Below are 18,450 nucleotides of genomic sequence, written 5' to 3' on the forward strand. Positions count from 1 at the left end.
GACGCACCTGGTCGCAACGCGGCCGGGAGTGGCTGAAACCACTGTAATTCCCAAATACCCCGCAACTGTAAGCCTAGTGGACGCAGGCAGCATAGAAGTCACTTAAAAGCGCATCTATCTACAAATATGTACGTATATATGTGTAGTACAAGCATATTGTTGAACTTCCTACAGTCATCACCCACCCGTCTTCAGCCCCGTTCTACGAAAGCTTGCAATGGAGAAAGAGCATGCCGGAAACCGTGCATAAGAAGACATGAGGTCACTGGGTACGGGTGATCGGCGAGAGGAACAAGCGAGGAAAACACGGGGTAACGGCTTGTCTTACCATATATGGATTGTTTCATGTGCTTGCGTGGCAGCAACAAACATCGTCATCTTAGCGTGTTTACATACACTAATGTATATAAAAGCAAATCGAGTCAAAGAGGCGTCAGGGCCCTGAGCTCCTAAGAAGGCCGAACAGGGATTCATGTTCATTGTTTGTGGTGAGCCTACATAACCATGTGCCTCCCTTCCCCCTACGACACTATCGTTACAGCTTTCTCTGACATGGTGCAAGCAGATATCATTCCACTTGCATCGAAGAAACTTCTTCGCTTTTGCTCATTTAAGGAAGACTACCTCTTCGAGATGCATGGACAGAAGCCTTTCTCCACTTTCAACGTAGTCTGCTGTCCTAACCTGCTGTCTACAAAGAACACCAGGTCTGTCACAGATTGCTGGATTGAGAGGTTGCAAGCGGCAAGATCCGACCCCCTCCTGCTCCCAACAGTCGGAAGACGCTGACTGCATTCATACTTCTGATATGAAGCTGAGAAAGAGAATTGTGGAAAGGACGGACGAGAAAGGATGAATTTCCTTCTCACCTGCGCTGAAGCTCCAGTGTAAAAAGAAGACCTGCCTGTGATGCAAAGGAGTTGAAACGACAGTACCGGGTAGTAGCCTATATAGGCTGAAGGCTCATGGACGCCAATACCGATGTATGTATGTGTTATTATCTCTGTCCATCTACATAGCTTTTTATGAATCTAGCGTAGCTCTCGCGTACAGAGGTCTTGTCTTGATAGTCTCCCGCGCACTGTACTGTCTGTCCGTCTGTCCCCTTGGTGAGATACTTCTCTCCTCCTTTTGTCTTGCCTCGTCAAAGAAAGAAGGACATTTCACCAGACTCTCAGAGGACAGGAATGCGGCGAGAAAACCTATGAAAACCTTATGGAAACCTAAGAGTAATGGGTCCCGTACTAGGTGTGACGATCGCTTGTACGGTGACCTCCTGATGAGGTAGCGCAAACAACACGACGCTGAGCGCGCAAGTTTGTCCCTATGAGGATGGTTTTCGATCTTTCCCATGCACACCTACAAAGCTTTGCTGATAGCAGTAGTAGTGGTGGAGGCATGTATGAGTTGTACCTACTAGCGTCCCTTCAGTAAAGAAAAAAGAAACCCTGGCTGTCTTCTTGGACTACTGACAACTACGGGCCGAATGTAGAATTGCATGCGCTTCCCCTTCAGCCCTCCTCGTATAGAGGAGGAGTACCTTACTTGCTTGCTGAGGGCATAAGCTTTCCACCGAGAATAGCCCGCGGCAGAGGAGAACCGAGAGAGAATGTCAGGAAGTTTGAAGGCCTGAGAAGTTTTAGCGAGGAAGGAGAAATGCCGGGTTAATGAAGAGAATTGATTCTTTTCATGGAAGGAGAAAATACAGAAAGAAAAGGGAGTCCCTCCAGCAGACGGATGGGAGTTGTAAGCCACCGCATGCTCTAGCAGAGCGATAGATAACACGGTCTTGCGGTGATAGCATTGTAGCTGTTGAGTCGTGGTGCCAAAAAGAAGAGTCTGTCTGATAGCAGACCAGAGTGAAGAGAAGACATGACTAGAGATGAGTGACCTCTTCTTCTAGATTCTCACGGAGAGACTACTCTCACTGACGCTATGTGATGCATTCATCATAAGATCTTCGAATGCCTGGGTGCCATCACCTCTTAAGCTGTATCTCTGAGCGGAGATAAACGGCCTAACTTTTCTTTATTCATTGCGATTCCCACCTTCCTATCGAAGTGGAGTGTATGAGAACAAAAGAGACACAGTTAGCTAAAACAGTCATTTTTGCGTCGACTCTATTCACCTTTCTTCCTGTCTGGAGAAACGCAAGAGCCCTATTGTGTTTTTCTCATCGCATCTCCCGCTTTCGAGTATCAACTTTTTAGATGAACAAAAGACAGAGCACAGAAGGGATACAAACGCAGATGGGCTTCAAATCAAAACGCAGACGGAACACTCCTAAGCGAAACCACACTGGATGTCTAGCACGGCAGTGCAGTACTGTGAGTTTGAAGGGACTTATGTATCACTTTATATCCCTGCACTGCAAACCTCAAGACGGCGAAAGGTTCACAGACTGAGAAGCTTCGTAGGTTTCGAAGAACACTGTCTTCGATGAACTAGGATTCCTTCCTTGGTGAGAATTTCATAAAGAGACTTTGCAAGTATGTGTGATATACAGCATCTCATCTCACCCCGACCGCTGGAGTTGGAGGAGACAAGCTCAGAGAATTTTACGCTGTGTTATAGAAGCAACAATGCACCACCGACTGCTTTATCATCCGTACTACCCTCAAGTGCCTTGTAACCTTGTAGTCTTGGTCTTACCTCCTCTCCTCCCTGAGAGAAAGCTAAACGGCTTGAGACGTTAATGATTACGGCTCCACCTTTCCACTTAGGCTCATCGTTTGATTGCTGCAAGATATCAGGAGGAGATCTTCTGAGGGAAGCCGACGCTCCTATTTGCAATAGAGGTAGGAGTTCGAGTGTAAGAAGGAACGGCGCAATATAATTGACTTCCATCTGCTGTTCGATGCCTTGCTGCCCGTGTAACCATGATCATCGCACACACACAGAGAAGGAGAAGACGAAGAATCTGTTTTCAGGGACATGAGTGGTTGGTGAGCTGGAGGCCCTCATCTGATTTGTGTTCTAAAGACGAAGAACAATGAACGAAGTACCAAAAGAAGAGCGAAAGAGCTGTAAGGCCTGTGGAAGAAAACGAAGCAGATGCGGTTGAGTTTGGTACTCTACAGAGTCGAGGGAAGAAGAGGCTACGACACTCTCTCATGCAATCTGTGAGTCACCTGGTGTGGGGATTTGGAGATCATGACTGTCAGCAGTCGGACCCAAACAATAATGGATAGCTGGAGAGAGAAACACCCGTTGGATGGAAGACACCATCTTCTCTCGCCAGCACGACCAGTCACGCAAAGACTCACTCACGGACGAGGTATAGATGTATAGACAAGAAGTCCATGGAAATCTGTTAAGTTATTCAGATCTGCATACACGGAGGAGTCGACAGGACGACGAGGTGGCGGTCGCTAAATGTTTACTTAGGGACGACCCCGGATTGACAGCACGCCGTAGTCAGCAAGATATCCCATACAGAATACCTACATAAGAGTGGCACAACAAGATAGAATGAGTGTGGGATATCTCTCTGCGGGTGTCGTAGTCCATGCATGGGTGCTTTTGTGTCGCCTGCTTTGGGTAGACTGAAGTGAGATGAGATGCTGAGAAGCTCATACACATGCATGGATGACGTTCACCTGTCTTCCATCTGACATAAGCTCAGCCCTACAAACCCACCCTAGATTTATGAACTGGAACATTCCATACAACTCTTGCTTGGATCACATCAGGCGTGCTGCTCCCCTTCTACTACGGCTGCGCCCAGGAGTTTTATCGACTCATTCTACATAGATACGAAGGCGTACACATGCACAGACCAATACTGGTGTTTATAGAGCTCACTTTGGTTTTGGAGAAAGAGCAGAAAGCAATTGCTGCATTATTAACCAGAGCCCTGATGCCATCCTTATTCACGCGCCTTCGCAGACGATCACACGCCTTCAAGACATCCTCTAAGTCTCGTAGATCACACCGGTGGATCTCCAAGATAACTATCTTGGTAGATTGCACTTCCGCTGTTTGTATTTCTTCTTGTCTCCCCTGTTGTATGGAATCATCCTTCTCCGTATCTTCCGAAATCTCCCTTCTCCGTCTGTTGTCTTCATTTTGTACGGTATGCCGTGGAGTGGAAGTACTGCGTGGTGTGTTGACGACAGATACACTTTGCAAGACAAGTGCAGCAGTAAGCACATCTCCTTCCTGTTCAGATTTCCATTCGATAGAGACATCAATACAGCACTCCATCATGAGGGGGAGGAGATCACCTCCAAAAGAAACTCTTGCCTGCTGCTCATCAGATGAACTCGCCCTCGTTTTCAGACGCCTCGGGCTACCACGTCCACGCCACTGTCGAAGAAGATGACCATCTTCTTCTACCCTTCGCCGCCATTCCTCTCTATACAGAAATTGATCAGCCGATGTTAGAAGAGGGTGATTAAGCCTGTCTCCTCTTTCTTCAGTGCATACGAAGACTTTTTCTTCGATGATCCTTCTGCCTTGTTGTTCTGTGTTTTGAACGGTTCGGGAAACAGACGATGGTGTCTCCTGGTGAGTAATCTGAGGATGAGGGAGGGGTGTGAAGATTTTCTTCCGGATGAGCTGTCTTCGTAGAGATGCAAATGCCGGAGCTAACTGTCTCCGTGTCTCTTCAAGATCTCTACATACCGCTAATACACGCTGACGTCGTAGTAGCTGTGCTTTCGTACATGCTAAACCGACACCACTACTCGCCCCGGTAATCAAGACCCACGGTCTTCCTGTCCAGTGCTCCTTCTCATGTTCTCCTAGTGACTTCTTCTTCATCATCTCTTCTGCGTTACAACCCCCGTCCTTCTTCTTCGGTATAGACTTCGGAGAAAGCAAGGATGAAGAAAAAGAGGGAGACTCATTCTGACGGTAGTAAGAATAAGCTGCGGCTGCTTCCGCTCTCCGATTTACTCTCTCATCATCATACAGATTCCTGGTTCCACTTGCTTCTTTATTGCTTTCTTCAAGTTGTATCAGAGGTAAGCAGCTTTCTTTTCTACCGCCATGCCTGAATTCCCCGGAGGGCGTCTCCTCAATATCCTTCTCTAGCAGTAATCCTTTCAGAGACGACGACGAAGGTGAACCCGACGAGGACATCTGAACATCAAACCCGCCTGTCGACTCCCCCTCTCCTCCTTTATCGCCGGTAGCTCCCCTTCGTTTCTTTCCCATCGCACTCACGCGTCCACGGCTTCCTTCCTGTGACGTATCTCCAAAGTGCGATGAAGACGAACCCGATCCTCCTCCTATATCTATTTCAACAGACTCCAATGAGAATGTTTCTTCACAGCATACATCGAGGGCCGTGGTAGTTGGTGTCATTCCTATCTCCCTTACACTAGCTTCGTTACGCGCGTCTTTGCTGCTCTCGCGGTCTGCTTGTGTGTGCTCGGCTGAGACAAGTTCTGTTTTCACGTTACCAGGCCCTGGAGGTGGCCCTGATTTAGTTGTAGTAGTAGTGTCGGTAACTGTAAAGAGGCTGCTCTTGGTAAGAGGTTTAACAGCTGAAGCAGATGGACGTGTTAAGTGAGACGGTGGAAGTGTTTCAGAGGTTGCAAAGGGACCTGATGAACCACTGCTACTACGATGTTGTGCATGTTGTCTGAGAGGAGACAGAAGCGCAATTTTGGGATCTTCCCAGTCTTGAGAGTGCAACGTTGATGGTTCAAGACTTTCTTGGACAGAAAAGAGGTCATCATAATCACTTCCTTGATAGGAGTGGACATACCTCTTTCTCGAGCCCGGAAAGCATCGGTTCAACCGGTTGCCCCAGTGTAAGTATGTTGGCAAAACTGAACCCCCTCTGCCTGCAGAAGAACGAGGGTTGACTGATTTCTTTTGTTCAGTTCTAGTCTTCTTTCGAGTCTGCGAAGCCTGTCCCAGAGAGTTCTGAGGGGGGGTTACTGAGAGAGAAGAAGCTGATACAACAAGTTGGTGAAGAGGCGAGGTCGGAGAAGACGGTGGAGTCAGTCTGAGAGTGCTTTGAAGAAGTAAGAAATGCTGGCGACGGTTTGCTAGTAAACAACGCCTGGCTTGCGACTGTTCTGTGAGCTTTAGAAAGAAGCCCGACCCCACTAATACAAGTGCGAGAAGAAAGACAAAGAGGAAGAAGAAGAAAAGACGAAGAGCGAGAGGCGCTGCCCACCATCCTGGACGCGTTTGAATGAACGCGACGATGAAGAGAACGATCAGTCCTACGGCGATCCTACGAAGGAACACAAGAAAGGGGGGGTGACCACCCGTTGTCATCATACACGACCCTATCCCAGGTGCTCCATGCAAGCCTCTCTATCTCTTTTATCGAGAGCTGGTGCTACCCCTCTTTCTAGCTATCCATCAACTCGCAGATGATGCTCCCCACTTTTATTTATAACTACCCGTTTATCAACAGCTGGTATGACCCACCTTTCTAGGTAACCCTCTACACACATTCTGAGGAAAGATCTCGGTAAAGAAAGAAAAAATTTTGTCTCGAAGCAGCGATTACGAGTGCTTCGTGTCCGTCACTGAGAAACCTATGTGTCATGTTGTGAAGGATCAACACAATTCTTTCTTCCTGCGCCACTCCGACATATTACGATGAGTTACGCTCTTCCCTCTCAAACACGCAGGAGGGGGACTGAGCACGACACACGGCGAAAATCGCGAGATCTCTTCATGCACATTCCTCTTTCCGTTCGGAGGCGTTACAGAGGAGGGCTACGGCGTCCTGTACAAACGAAATGAAGAACCAGAGACAAAAAACCAGGGAGACGGCCACGAGGACTTACCCGACAGGCATGACGATACGGAGAATGAAAGGGCTTAGACGGCGTCCACACATCTCGCCTGGAGCGTCAGCTGGTAACAACACAGAGGAGACAAAGGAGCAACTTGTCCCGCACCTACAGTCCCATTCCTGTCGTACGTTGTAACGGTGCATGAAGGAAAACGAGGTTTGCCAGAGAGACGGTGTACTATGCATAAGACGTTTTTATAGAGTAGCTTTTGCACCAGTGGCAGACACGGGGATGTTGACACATACCGATCGCGGCCGTGTCTACTCTTATCTGCTTATATATAGACACGCACATATACGGGTTGAGTGCCATGTGCGTCGTCGGCGTCCTCACCTCCCACGCCTATATGAACAAACAGGTGTAGCGCTCACCGAGACTAAGCACATATAGACACTAGGTATGTACAGATGCACCGCCTTGCCTAGGCTGTCGACAGGGTGACACGGATTTCAACCTCTCCTACACATGTCTAGACTCCATCTTGTTTGTGGGGCTTCAATTGTAGTATTTTACTCCAAGAGAACGTCAGAGCGGCACTACGTTATGTGACACCTTGACTTCCTGCCGCTGAAAACTGGGCTGCATGGTCATTGAAGGTTACCGAATAGACACTTCACAGTGCTGGATGCGCGACCCTTCGGGCGCTGGATATACAAAACAAGTTCTGGGTGGTGCTGCCAGCTCATCTACTATCTTTCCTGGCCTATTCCACACCCGTTCTGTCAGTATATCCGGTTCGAGACACTTAAGGGGAAGCTGTCGCCCGGGTATCGGTGCTGAGGTTTGTGAAGGCAAACACAACTGGCGCATAAGAGAGCCTCTTCTAGCTAGTACTGAACCAACTACTGCACCATCTCTAAGTCAGACACATTCCCTACGAGCTACAGAAATTTCCTGGAGCGCTTTGCGAGGACGCGCGCAGCCATGTCTTTCATCCAGCCCTCCGCCCTTGAGTAGATTTTATGCCACACACAGTTCGTCAAGCACAGTAAAGCGTAGATTTCTCCCACTACGTACAGGTGCACAGAAGGACATCCATCAATAAGAAGTCATCTGTTTGTCGAGTTCCCTTCTGTAATGGTTAAAAACTCCCCATGAAAACGAATGCATCATTGTATACACACAACATTCATTTAAAGTCAAACTTTGCAGAAGGTTGCCTGAGAATTTCTCCTTCTTCCGCTGCCACATTATCGACCGCCGCCACCCAACGATGTCAGGCGTTCTAAAGGTCTCTTGGCTGCTGGGATAAAAACTCGATGAATGGAGCTGCCTAGTACAGGGGGAAGCCTGACCTCCATTCATAATGGCACCAGCTATCTTTTCAGCTAGATGACTGTACTGAAGCAGGGCGCGCTGTCCCCCTCCCGCCACTTGCTGTCAACACAAAGCAGAGAGAGGAGAAGCGCAAAATCGAGTAGACAGGCCGGGAATGGAACGACTCTGGTACTGGCTAGCAGGCTAGTTACCCGCCGCGTGTACTTTTCGTAACTACAAGACAACAATTCATGGTAATTATCAACCGACGACTGGCTGAGGCTCTGTCTCGGCGATTGCGAGGCTGGCAACGGAGCACTCGGAGTACGCACACGTGGAAACAGTGTGACTAGCCATCCCTATCAGGCTCCACGGACCCTCTGATAGGAAAAAACTGATTCGTACTGTATGTACGTACGATTCTCTCTTTCATGCAGTCAGTCGAAATATGAACAACGGAAAGGACTCTCGAGGGCGACGGCCATAGCGGTGCGTGATGGGATAGTGTTGTTGTCAAAAGTACGTAGTTTTGCTAGTCTTTACTGTAGACGTCCACGAACCGAGAAAATACGATAACTGAATGAACGTGAACATACACCCGAGCTCATTGTACATGCACGGTAATACAAAAGTTCCCTGTAGTCTCACGTTTGTATCTGGACGGCTGTCTGCAGCTAGAGTAGAATGCTCTGGCATGAATAAAGACACATACTTCTTGGTGAATCTGAAGCACAGGGAGGAAATCGTAGAGGAAGTCATCAAGAGAGCCATATGCAAATAGCCTAAGCTTCACTTCGATTTTCCTCAGTACGTCTTTCTCGTGCTTTTCTAAAAGAAGAAGAAAATCTGACGTCTGAGTATCGTCATCCTCCCCCCTTCTGTTCATCTCTCCGCCTGAACCCGTTATACCTTCTCCGGAGTCATCCAGCACTGTCTCTGGTGCTTCTTTGGCCTGCTCTTTTAACTTTCCATCCTTAGTTACATGAGAGACGGGCTTCGTCGCTGTACCGCTCTTATCAGAGTTCATGGTCCGTCGTGCCTGAGTCTTTCCTGGTTGTCTTTCTACTTCATCCTTCTCTTCTTCCTTCTGGGATTCTTTTTGAGTGACGGATGATGTTTTTGTTGCCTCCTCTTCCTCTCCTAACAAGAGCGGGGCCTTCATCGGTGACACTGAAGTCGTCTTATCGCCCGGAAGGCCATCTCTTTTTTGTTCACCTCCGTCCTCATTCGTCTCCTCCTCCGCTTGTTCTTCACTTAGCAGATCTGGTGGAGAGGATGTGGATGGACTACTCGACCCTTGCGCTTGTTTTTCCGATCCGCCTTTCTCATCAGAAGCAGCAGCTGCGACCGACTCCCGGCGGCCCTCGGCTCTGAGCTCTTTCTCGGAGTTCTCTTGCGGTCTGTCGCGAGGCTCTCCATCCCGTGGCCGATCCTCTATTGACAGTTGCTTGGGTAGCTCAGTACTCTCTTCCCCACTTTTTCGTTGCTGCTCTAGCTGAACAAACTGAATCCAGAAAAACTCTCGGAGACGATCAGGAGCGGCAAGATTCGGAGGCGAAGAGGAACGAGAAAGAGTCGAAAGAGGGGGCTCTGAGCCGGTAGCAAGCAGAGGAAGATGGGATCGAAGAGTCGTCTCTTGGTGACGCGAGGGTTGGGTAATAAGAAGAGGGGGCACCGCTCGTGTCTCTTCAGTACCGCTCCTTAGAGCTAAAGGAGCAGACTGCATGACAGAGGGCTGCCCAGCGTAGTAGTAGGAAGCGGTAGTACCTGAACGTATTACTGTGGTAGTCGTAGTCATCTTTGTAGAAAACGTACTGTCCACTGGGCGTGTTGGCTGCCGAAGACTGGTGAGTGCGCCATACTGGCCGCGATCAGTTGCTGAGTCATCGGCAGCAAGCGATTGTCCTGTCTCTTGAGAGCAGCAAAGACCGAAAAGACCCCGACACGGTGATGATAAGGTCGCACTACAGTCAAAACACGACTGCTGAGAGGCGGCACTACTGTATGACTTCGTTTCTTTTATGTCCTTCTCCGGTAAGGTGAATGTCGCACTACCTTCCCCTCTCTGCGCATCGCTGAACAGTGATATACTTGCAGGATAGGGGGGAAGCACGGACGCTGGCCTTGAAGTCACATAGGATACCTTCGGCGTTGTGCTGTAAGTCACCTTTCCGGGTGTGCGTCCTGGCATACTGGGTACATAGCCACCTGGTAAATTGTCCAAGTACACAAAATTGTCTGGCATAGTAGGGCCGGGGTGCCCTGTTGTGATGATCTCATTTTGACGGGAGGAGAAGGGAATCCAAGTTCTTTGAGAAATACCTTCGCTTCTCTCCTGGAAACTGACCGTCTCTCTCTTGAGGGGACGGACGACGGTCCTCGTAGTCGTTTGCCGAGAGGTACCTATATAAGACGGTGAAGACAGAATACCAAGAGACGTTGCCTGAGAAAGGAGAGGGGTTTCAGGTGCTTGCCCGGAGCCACCTGGCGCTGAGTAAGAAGAATACTGTTTCTTCAAACTCATCTCGTTTATGGGGAAAGCCATGTCTCTTGGGGTAAGCAGGTTAGGTCGTTTTTGTTGCTGTTGAACGAAGCGGCAATCAGACTTGGGTTAGTGTCGCACTTGGCGGTGTTTGGCTAAGAGGAGAGGGTGTACTTCCAAACACTCTTGCACATGACGTGCTAACGAGTAAGAAGAGGACTCGGCACGAAACCACTTGGTACTCCACCAGATCAAAGACGAAGTAATAAAGACACAGCTGTCAATTCCAACTTCGCGAGAAGTGGATCGGTCGGGAACGTTCCCAAGAATTGAAGGACAGTAGACGAGAAAACTTTCAGGAGATACGTGAGCACCCGCACCGCATCGCACGTATCATCCGTCAAGCCCCAGGAGTTGGGCACTGCTCGACTCAAGATATTACGAATTCGTCTCATGTCTCGGGAGGATCGACCACACACATCGCGGCCAACCAGTGCCGCACAACGGTGGGGGAACGGAAGAACAGCTGCTCTGCTCCTCGCCGCGGAAACGAAACAAATAGCCACTCGGGTACATAAAGCTATCAAGAAAAACAGCAACTACACCATGCACCTCGTTCATCGGCTCATGTGTGCCAGTCGGTCGGTTGTGGACGAGACAGATGGAAGAGGTGTCCAGCCCTGAGCTACTGACCAGCGCATCCATCAACCCCTGTCTCCCAAGACTCGTCGGTTTACTCCTCAAAGTATGCTTTGGGTGGTGCGTGGTTGCTGTCTCCGGCCGTCTTTTGCTGTGGTAACTGCCCTCTCGGGATGGTCGCAACAGAGCGGGGCTTTCCCGCTTACATGCTAACCACCTTCTTACTAAAAAGCTTCCCAAGAACGCACTGATGCGGGATCGGTTTTCGAGTCTCTGAATAGCACTGGTGGTGCACATGGACACTATGAGAGAACTGTCTATGTCCCGTGGTACGCGTGAGCAAACCGAGATACACGGGAATCTCACGCTGCATTTGATTCTTCTCTTGTGCAGATCTCAGCCGGCTGTCTCTCCTGAGCGGTTTTGGTGATTCTCACGACACGGAGACGGCCGAAGAGAGTGCGCAAAGTCCTATTGCTCGAGCTAGCTAGCTTCCGAGACGAGCTACTGCGTTAAATGCTGTGTTACCCAGAACCACAAGAACAACCTTCTTTGCTGTACACACCGTTTCATTCTTCTCTGAGACACCCGGTTTCTAATTCGAGATATTGCTCCCCTCCACTTTAGGATGAGTCGGGGGGTATTGCCGCTTCTCTCGGTACTCAGTCGACCTCGTTATTGATTGGATGGTACTTCCCGGTGCTCCGATAGAAGCCCGCTTCTGTTTCCGTCTGACTTCGACGTGTGGGCGACCTTCAGTTAGCCGAACACGAATGATTCCCACCCACGGCTGGCGCTCGGTTGGAGCTGTGCGCTTTTTTGGCCGATTTCATTGCGCCGATAAAGAGCGCCTTAGTTCCCTTTCACAGTGTCTCCAAGTAAGGTTACTGCTATCTGGCGCCGCGGCGATACAGGTTCGCTTCGAAGCAGTTTTTCTTTGAAGAGTGCGCAAAGGCTCACTGCTAAAGTGACTTGGAACCTACGACGAGGGTACACTGTCTGTCAATACGAGGAAACTCATAGCCTCAGAAAACCAATGTGCACACGTGTTCGGCTGAAATAGGCACCCCGTATCTCCGACGTGCCTCCCTCTGCCAGCTCGTTACCGTCCTCCGTCCCCCTTTGTTCCGGCGAACCGGTGGAGCTCAGCCCATACCCTGGTAGGCCGTCTTCATCGCTGAGACGAAAAAGCCATCTCTTGCAGAGGGGAATCCATACATAGTTCGTCGATAGAAAATTTTGGTCTCTTCGCATTCCATTCATTCACCCAGAACACATAACGCGTTAAGCACTTCTGTTTTGATACCCCTGGCACGCTGAAGTGCGCGACAGATAGAAGACTAGGGGCTAAAAGCCACCACCACGCTGTAAACAGTCCGTCGTCACGGTATCGCGAACGTACAGGAAGGTAACATACCAGTTGTTCTCTCACTAAATACGGATCTGATTCTAACACTGTTTTGCGCTGCTTGTCCACGTGGTGGTGCATGCTGTCTATTGCCTCTCTGCGAAGGTAGGCTACCAGCAGTAGACATGTTGGTTCACATGCATGCGCCTGCGCGTGCCTAGCATGCCGTTGAGAACGAGATACGATGAAGGGAAGAAAAAAGATGAACCGAGAAGAGGCGAAGCCTTAAGTAGGTAGTCACATTGAACTCCGTCTCAGAAGCTTTTGGCACTGGAGTCGTTCGACTTTGTTTCGGAACGGTTCAGGGGGAAACAACAGCAACTGTAGATGTGGAATTACGCGAGGATGAACAGACTTGTACATACTTTTAGAAGATAATCATTCTCAAGTGCTGGAGAGGCAGGCCTGACCTAGGGTCGCACCAGCCCGGGAGTTTGAAAGGCGACGAGATCGAGCAGGCGACGCGTGTATGTACACCGCCGATACCATGACACGTATCTTCCCACTTACGCCTCACAAGCAGTAAGGCATTACACGCCTCTACACATATATGAATTTATAGATATATATAGAGAGAGGGAGAGAGTATTGAGATACACGACAAAGACGAGGCATGAAGAAAAGAGAAGGAATTCACTGAAGGAACTCATGACCTCTCATGGGTCACAGCCCCTCGTGAAAGAACCCCACAAATCTGTAAAGAGGGAAACTAGAGGCGGGAGTATATCGTGCCACATAGATAAATAGGCTCATAGACAGATTGGTGAAGAATGCCCAGTGACCCACGGGGTATATACCAACACTCTCGACATGTATAAACACTCAACTGTTTCGAACACCCTTGGCGTACAACCCAGTCTTTTCCTATGAAAACGTATCAACCAGACATTCTCTTGCATGTATATATATATATATATATATACATATCTTTACAGAGACAGAATGGCGAATAACTATCTAGATGAAAGAGGAGGAAGTGGGATTACTGACCATTACTACTTGTATCATTAGTATTTTCTTCTGCATGTGTGGTAAGAAGAGAAGGTCCTGCAGCATCTTGAGAGGTAGGTGAAGAACATCCCTCTAGAGCGACAGGTACAATAGAAGGAGAACTTCCTTCAGTCTCTTCAGTAACGATCTCTCCTCCTTCTTCTTTTTCTTCTTCTTTAAATTCTTTCTTTTCATCTGATGGCTCAAACAATGTTGCTGAAGGTGAAGGCTCATGGCACACAGAAGACAGCGGAGGAGTTGAGATTCTAGGCGGAGTAGAAGAAGATACACTGTAGGGTGTCTGACTATGAGTAAGAGAAGGCGGCGTAGGGAAGAAGGGCTGGGTAACTCGAGTGGATGCGGAGGCCCCACCATAGACACTCTCCCTCTGTCCTCCTTCATCTCTTCGTCTAGCTTTGTCTTCTTCTCGTCCTCTTTCCTCCTCGTCAAAATCATCGAACTGCAGATCGACTTTCGACGCTTTACAGTCGCCTAGTGCGTTCCAAATGACATACCTATGACACGCCCCGCACGTCGCACCTCACACGAAGACGAGACCATCAGACCTTCTGTGTTTCACGTACGCACACATATTGTACAATTTATCTATATAGAGAGAGATATAGATAGGTAGAGAGATAGACAGAGAGGTCAAGAGAGAACACCGAAGATATTCCAGAAAGGAAGGAACTCCCCCGTCACAGATAGCAGGGAGCATTTCAACCTCATTGGTTCGCTGCGGCCGAAGATCCGCCTGGGTAGATAGGCATGAAAGGATCAGCCTGTCTCACGCCCATATATTTGTGCGATCGCATCACACGAGATCTGCTCATCTACATATGCAGCTGAGCGGATATCCACGACAGTGCAAAAAAATCAGATCTATTCTATCTATGACCATGATATATACCTGTTCCGGGCTACCTACCCCCGTAACACTGTTTAGAAGAGAGAGATACTTTCTTCAACAGTCTTACATGCAAACAACTACATCGGAGTCAACCCTAAGAGAAACTCAGACAACGTGGAAGATAGAGGGGTCTCCTCTAGATGACAAGTCGAAGAGAAGAACTTGCCTACCTTCCTGAAGTTGTTCTTTTGAAGATGGATACCGAGCATCCACCCGAGTCGTCGTTGTCATCCTCGAGACCTCTACGTGTGAATGACTTCATCCAGTCTCCGCCTTTCTTTTTTCCTTCTCCTCTATCTCCTCCCCCCCCGCCTAAGAGTCCGAACCAGCTTGTCCCGCCCTTATGCCCTTGTTGACTCCCGCTCGATGGAGATAAAGATGAAGATGAGAAGAACAATCCTTCACCTCCTCCTCGTGTATCTGTCTCAGGTGTTCCACCGCGACCACTACTACTACTGCCCGTGGTGGGAAGAAATCCATGAAACAATGATAAACTGCCAGCAACTCGATTCGCCCCCTTTCCTCCTGAGGAGGTTGCTTGATGTTTTCTATGACGTTCTTCTTGTTCTATCTCTTCACGTCTTCGTGCGACCTCAATCAGTTCAAGATGCTCGTGAGGATAGAGGCTTACAGCTTCTTTATCAATCTGACAACCTGTTAAGGTATACCCTTTTGCTTCGAATTGAATTACAGCTAAAAAGTTATTTAAGCCTTGATGTAAAAGAATCTCTTCTCGTTCTGTTAACCGGCCTCTACCTCCTCCTATATCGCCTCCTGTGAAGAAATTCTTTCTCCCCATCCGACTACTACACCCAACAACAACTCTCTTCTTATAAGGAACTTTCTTTCTAGGGTCAGTCTTTCCTCTTATCAATCCTCTTCTTGTAGAACCTCCTGTCATAGGAGAAACGGTAGAAGAAGTTTGAAGTGTATGGTCCTGTCTACATGCGACGCCACCACCCACTCTTCCAGGTCCTCCTCCTCCTCCTCTTGTCGAAGAGATACCTTGAGAAGGTTCGATGATCAAATCGCCTTCTCCATTTCTATAGAAGAGAGAGGATTGACTGCTTGTAGAGAGCAGACCTCCTCGGTTGAAGTTTCTTTGGATTGAGACACCAGAAGGGAGAGAGGCAAAATGACTTCGTGGGTCGATCTCTATGTGGCATGTTGTTAGATCAGATCTTCCTAGAGTGTTGCCTCTGGTGTGCATCTCACTGTTACTATTAGCTTGATTGCGAAGAGGCAGTAGGTGACTTAAGGTAGGGCTGCTTAGACTATGGCTAGTCTGACTATTCGCGAGGGAAGAATGGGGAGGGAGAGAACAAGGAGAAGAAGCACGTGGAGAGGAAGAATAAGACACCGCATCATGACGAGTTGAAGAAGAAAGAAGAGTTGTCGATGGTGCTGTTGTTGGGCCTGGAAAATTACCATCAGAAAAGGAGAGAACAAAGAGACGGCATGTAAGAAGAATGGGCGAGAGTTAAGTGAAAAAAAGAAGGTGAAAGGTCGAGAGGCTACTAGGAGGGGAGCTTCCTATTACTGGACACATCGACATATGCTTTTCTTCTACCTCTTCACTATGGAACTACCAGCAGCTTAGGCCTTCCTTCTCCGGTACTAGGATGAGAAGTCCGTTCACGCCATGTGTCACACTATAGCTATCACGTGGAGAAGATGTGCGTCCAACACACCAAAGCAGTTAAATACAAAAGACAGACCCATACACATAACTGATGGGAAGTATACATACCCATAACAACGACAAAATGAGGAACACGACCTCTAGACACCTCTTGAACACTCCAGGGGGAACCAACTAGACACATAAACAGCTAGCTACTTCTCTCCCATTGAAAAGAAAAGACACTGCTGATTCCTACAAGACAAAGCCACACTACCCATCACTCTACAGCTTACCATCACTCTTTATACCCTCTCCTCCGTTGCCTCCCCAGACATGCGGTTGTCCTCCTTTAGCCTGATGCCTAGCAGCCACTTCATCTCTATAAGAAACAGCTCTTCCTTCTCTGTCTATTCTTCGATCAGATGCATCACCTCCTGTTCTTCCTGTATCTCCAAGATCTGTAGACATTCCCTCTCTTAAACCTCCTTGATCTCCTCCTCCTCCTCCTGTCTCATCCACCTGACTGCTACTACAACTGCCTTCTCCATAGAAAGGAATTCCTTTTCTTCTTGTGCCATTGTCTTGAGTGAAGAATTCTCCCTCACCCTCTCTTCTTCCTTCTTCTCCTGGGCCCCAGTCTGTTGTTCTAAGATCACTCCCTCTGTTTCGTAATGAGTCTGCGATGACTTCTTGATCATACTTCGCTTCTTCTCGAGCTTGAAGTTCCCGAGCGTCATGGAGATCATGAAGAAGAAATCTCCTTACAGCCAGAGGGAGATGTTCCTCATCACGTACAGCTTGATGTAGAAGATCTTGGAACGAGGGAGGTGTATCTATAAATGTAGGGTCCCCATTATCATGACGATACTCAAAGCTAAATGACGATGCCCGTCTTCTATAAGGATAAGAAGAAGAGGAAGGTATAGTACATGATGAAGCAGCAGTAGATATGTCTATAGGAGGATTGGTATACGAAGAATGGTACAGGGTTCTTCCTTCTCTTATACGCTGATAATACCCTTTCATAGGATCCCTTGCATACACACCAGACACGGAAGATGTTAGAGAAGAACTTCTTCTTCTCTGACGTGAAATGTTAGATCCATAATAGAGATCATATGCAGAGGTATACGGGCCATACCCATTCCTGAGACTTCGCTGAGGGGAAGAAGAAGAAGATGCGTAATGAAAAGGCATGGAAGAGAATGAAGAAGACGATGAAACACCACCTTGACGGGGTCGTGAAGAGACTGTAGTAGAAGGCGAAAGAAGAATCTCCCCTAAAAGTGTTAGCTCGACACTTCCCGTCGATGATAAAGGTGAACCTCCAAGAGAAGACGCTTTACCCGCGGCCCTTCCTCCTAATGAAGCCGATGCATCTAAGACGAACAAGACACACCGGAAGATACAAAGTTGGGACAGGATCACTATCGATGCTATCAGCTAGCTAGCTAATAGACCTACAGGACCATGGAGGGATACTGGAGTATGTATCGGCCATAACCGTCGAGAATCTTTCTTCGTCGCTGCACTCATGCCGACTGTCTCCCCATGAACAGCCTTCCCCAAGGTATCTTTCTTTGGCCCGTATAAAGAATCTAGCCCGTTTCAAAAAACGACGGTACCCCTCTGTTCATTCACCTTTCTACGATACATCAACACGGTCATCCACTCTCAAGTAGATTCTTACACCTAGCATATCAATCTGCGTGTCTCTACGGATCCGTAGGTGTGCCCGTCCATACGCCAGATGTTTCTAAGTCCATAGATATCAGCAGTATACCCGTTCCGTCCTCTCTCCTTCTCTTTCTCTCTCTGCTGAACTCCTAGGTCGACAGCAGTAGAAAATATCAGGCTCACTCCCACATATGACTCAGCTCTACGCCTCGGCAGTCAGCACGTATCATCAGAATGAGAAGAAAGAAAGAAAGAAAGAAAGACGATTGGAGAAAATTAGTTAAAGAAAGAAAGAAAGTCGTTTGTTCTTGTCCGTGATTCTTACCTTCTGTTTCAGATCTTCCTCCTACACATTTGACGTGCTTGGGTAAAGCCCAGAGGATCGCTCGTCGATCATCAGCTATGCGAAAGGTCCCCTATCAGATAATGCACAGAAAGAAAAGTGACAGTGGAAAGAAGAGAGAGAGAACGAGAAACATGATCGACTATCCCTGTTGTTTACAGAGACACATAGGAAGGGAAGCGTGTAAAACGTCGGTCGCTATCAGCGCTGGTTGACCCTAAACAGATCTACGTACCAATGAAAATTATGAAACATCGGAGAACCGTCGACCGAAATGCTTGACTGTCTATCTGAAATGTACCTACATCTGCGCCCCCTTCATGCTATGAAAGCAGATAGATAGAGAGATAGAT

General features: G+C 48.3%; 3 protein-coding genes across 3 annotated transcripts in view; all 3 read right to left on the reverse strand.

Moving 5' to 3' along the window:
• Nucleotides 1-712: 712 nt before the first annotated feature.
• Nucleotides 713-11,146, reverse strand: CSUI_005463 (short-chain dehydrogenase; the record flags this gene model as incomplete). Its single annotated transcript, XM_068065639.1, has 7 exons — nt 8,737-11,146; nt 7,816-8,144; nt 6,759-6,828; nt 3,805-6,193; nt 2,653-2,865; nt 1,546-1,629; nt 713-814 (listed from the first exon to the last, which is right to left on the reverse strand). The coding sequence occupies exons 3-7, from the start codon at nt 6,809-6,811 to the stop codon at nt 713-715; spliced, it is 2,841 nt and encodes a 946-aa protein (XP_067922379.1). The 5' UTR covers nt 6,812-6,828; nt 7,816-8,144; nt 8,737-11,146.
• Nucleotides 11,147-12,583: 1,437 nt separating this feature from the next.
• CSUI_005464 (uncharacterized protein) lies at nt 12,584-13,429 on the reverse strand (the record flags this gene model as incomplete). Its single annotated transcript, XM_068065640.1, has 1 exon — nt 12,584-13,429. A coding segment is annotated over one exon (165 nt), but the record flags the coding sequence as incomplete, so codon positions are not given.
• A 66-nt stretch (nt 13,430-13,495) lies between these two features.
• The window catches only part of CSUI_005465 (adaptor complexes medium subunit family protein), a 15,437-nt gene continuing 10,482 nt past the window's right edge, over nt 13,496-18,450 (reverse strand). The window contains exons 8-11 of the mRNA XM_068065641.1: nt 18,080-18,170; nt 16,371-17,456; nt 14,624-15,869; nt 13,496-14,058 (exon numbers count right to left, since the gene is read on the reverse strand). Of these exons, the coding sequence (XP_067922381.1) occupies nt 13,536-14,058; nt 14,624-15,869; nt 16,371-17,456; nt 18,080-18,170 (2,946 nt within the window). The 3' untranslated portion in view covers nt 13,496-13,535. The remainder of the gene's footprint in view (nt 14,059-14,623; nt 15,870-16,370; nt 17,457-18,079; nt 18,171-18,450) is intronic.

The sequence above is a fragment of the Cystoisospora suis genome (genome assembly GCF_002600585.1).
Source record: "Cystoisospora suis strain Wien I chromosome Unknown contig_2648, whole genome shotgun sequence".
Taxonomy (NCBI): domain Eukaryota; phylum Apicomplexa; class Conoidasida; order Eucoccidiorida; family Sarcocystidae; genus Cystoisospora; species Cystoisospora suis.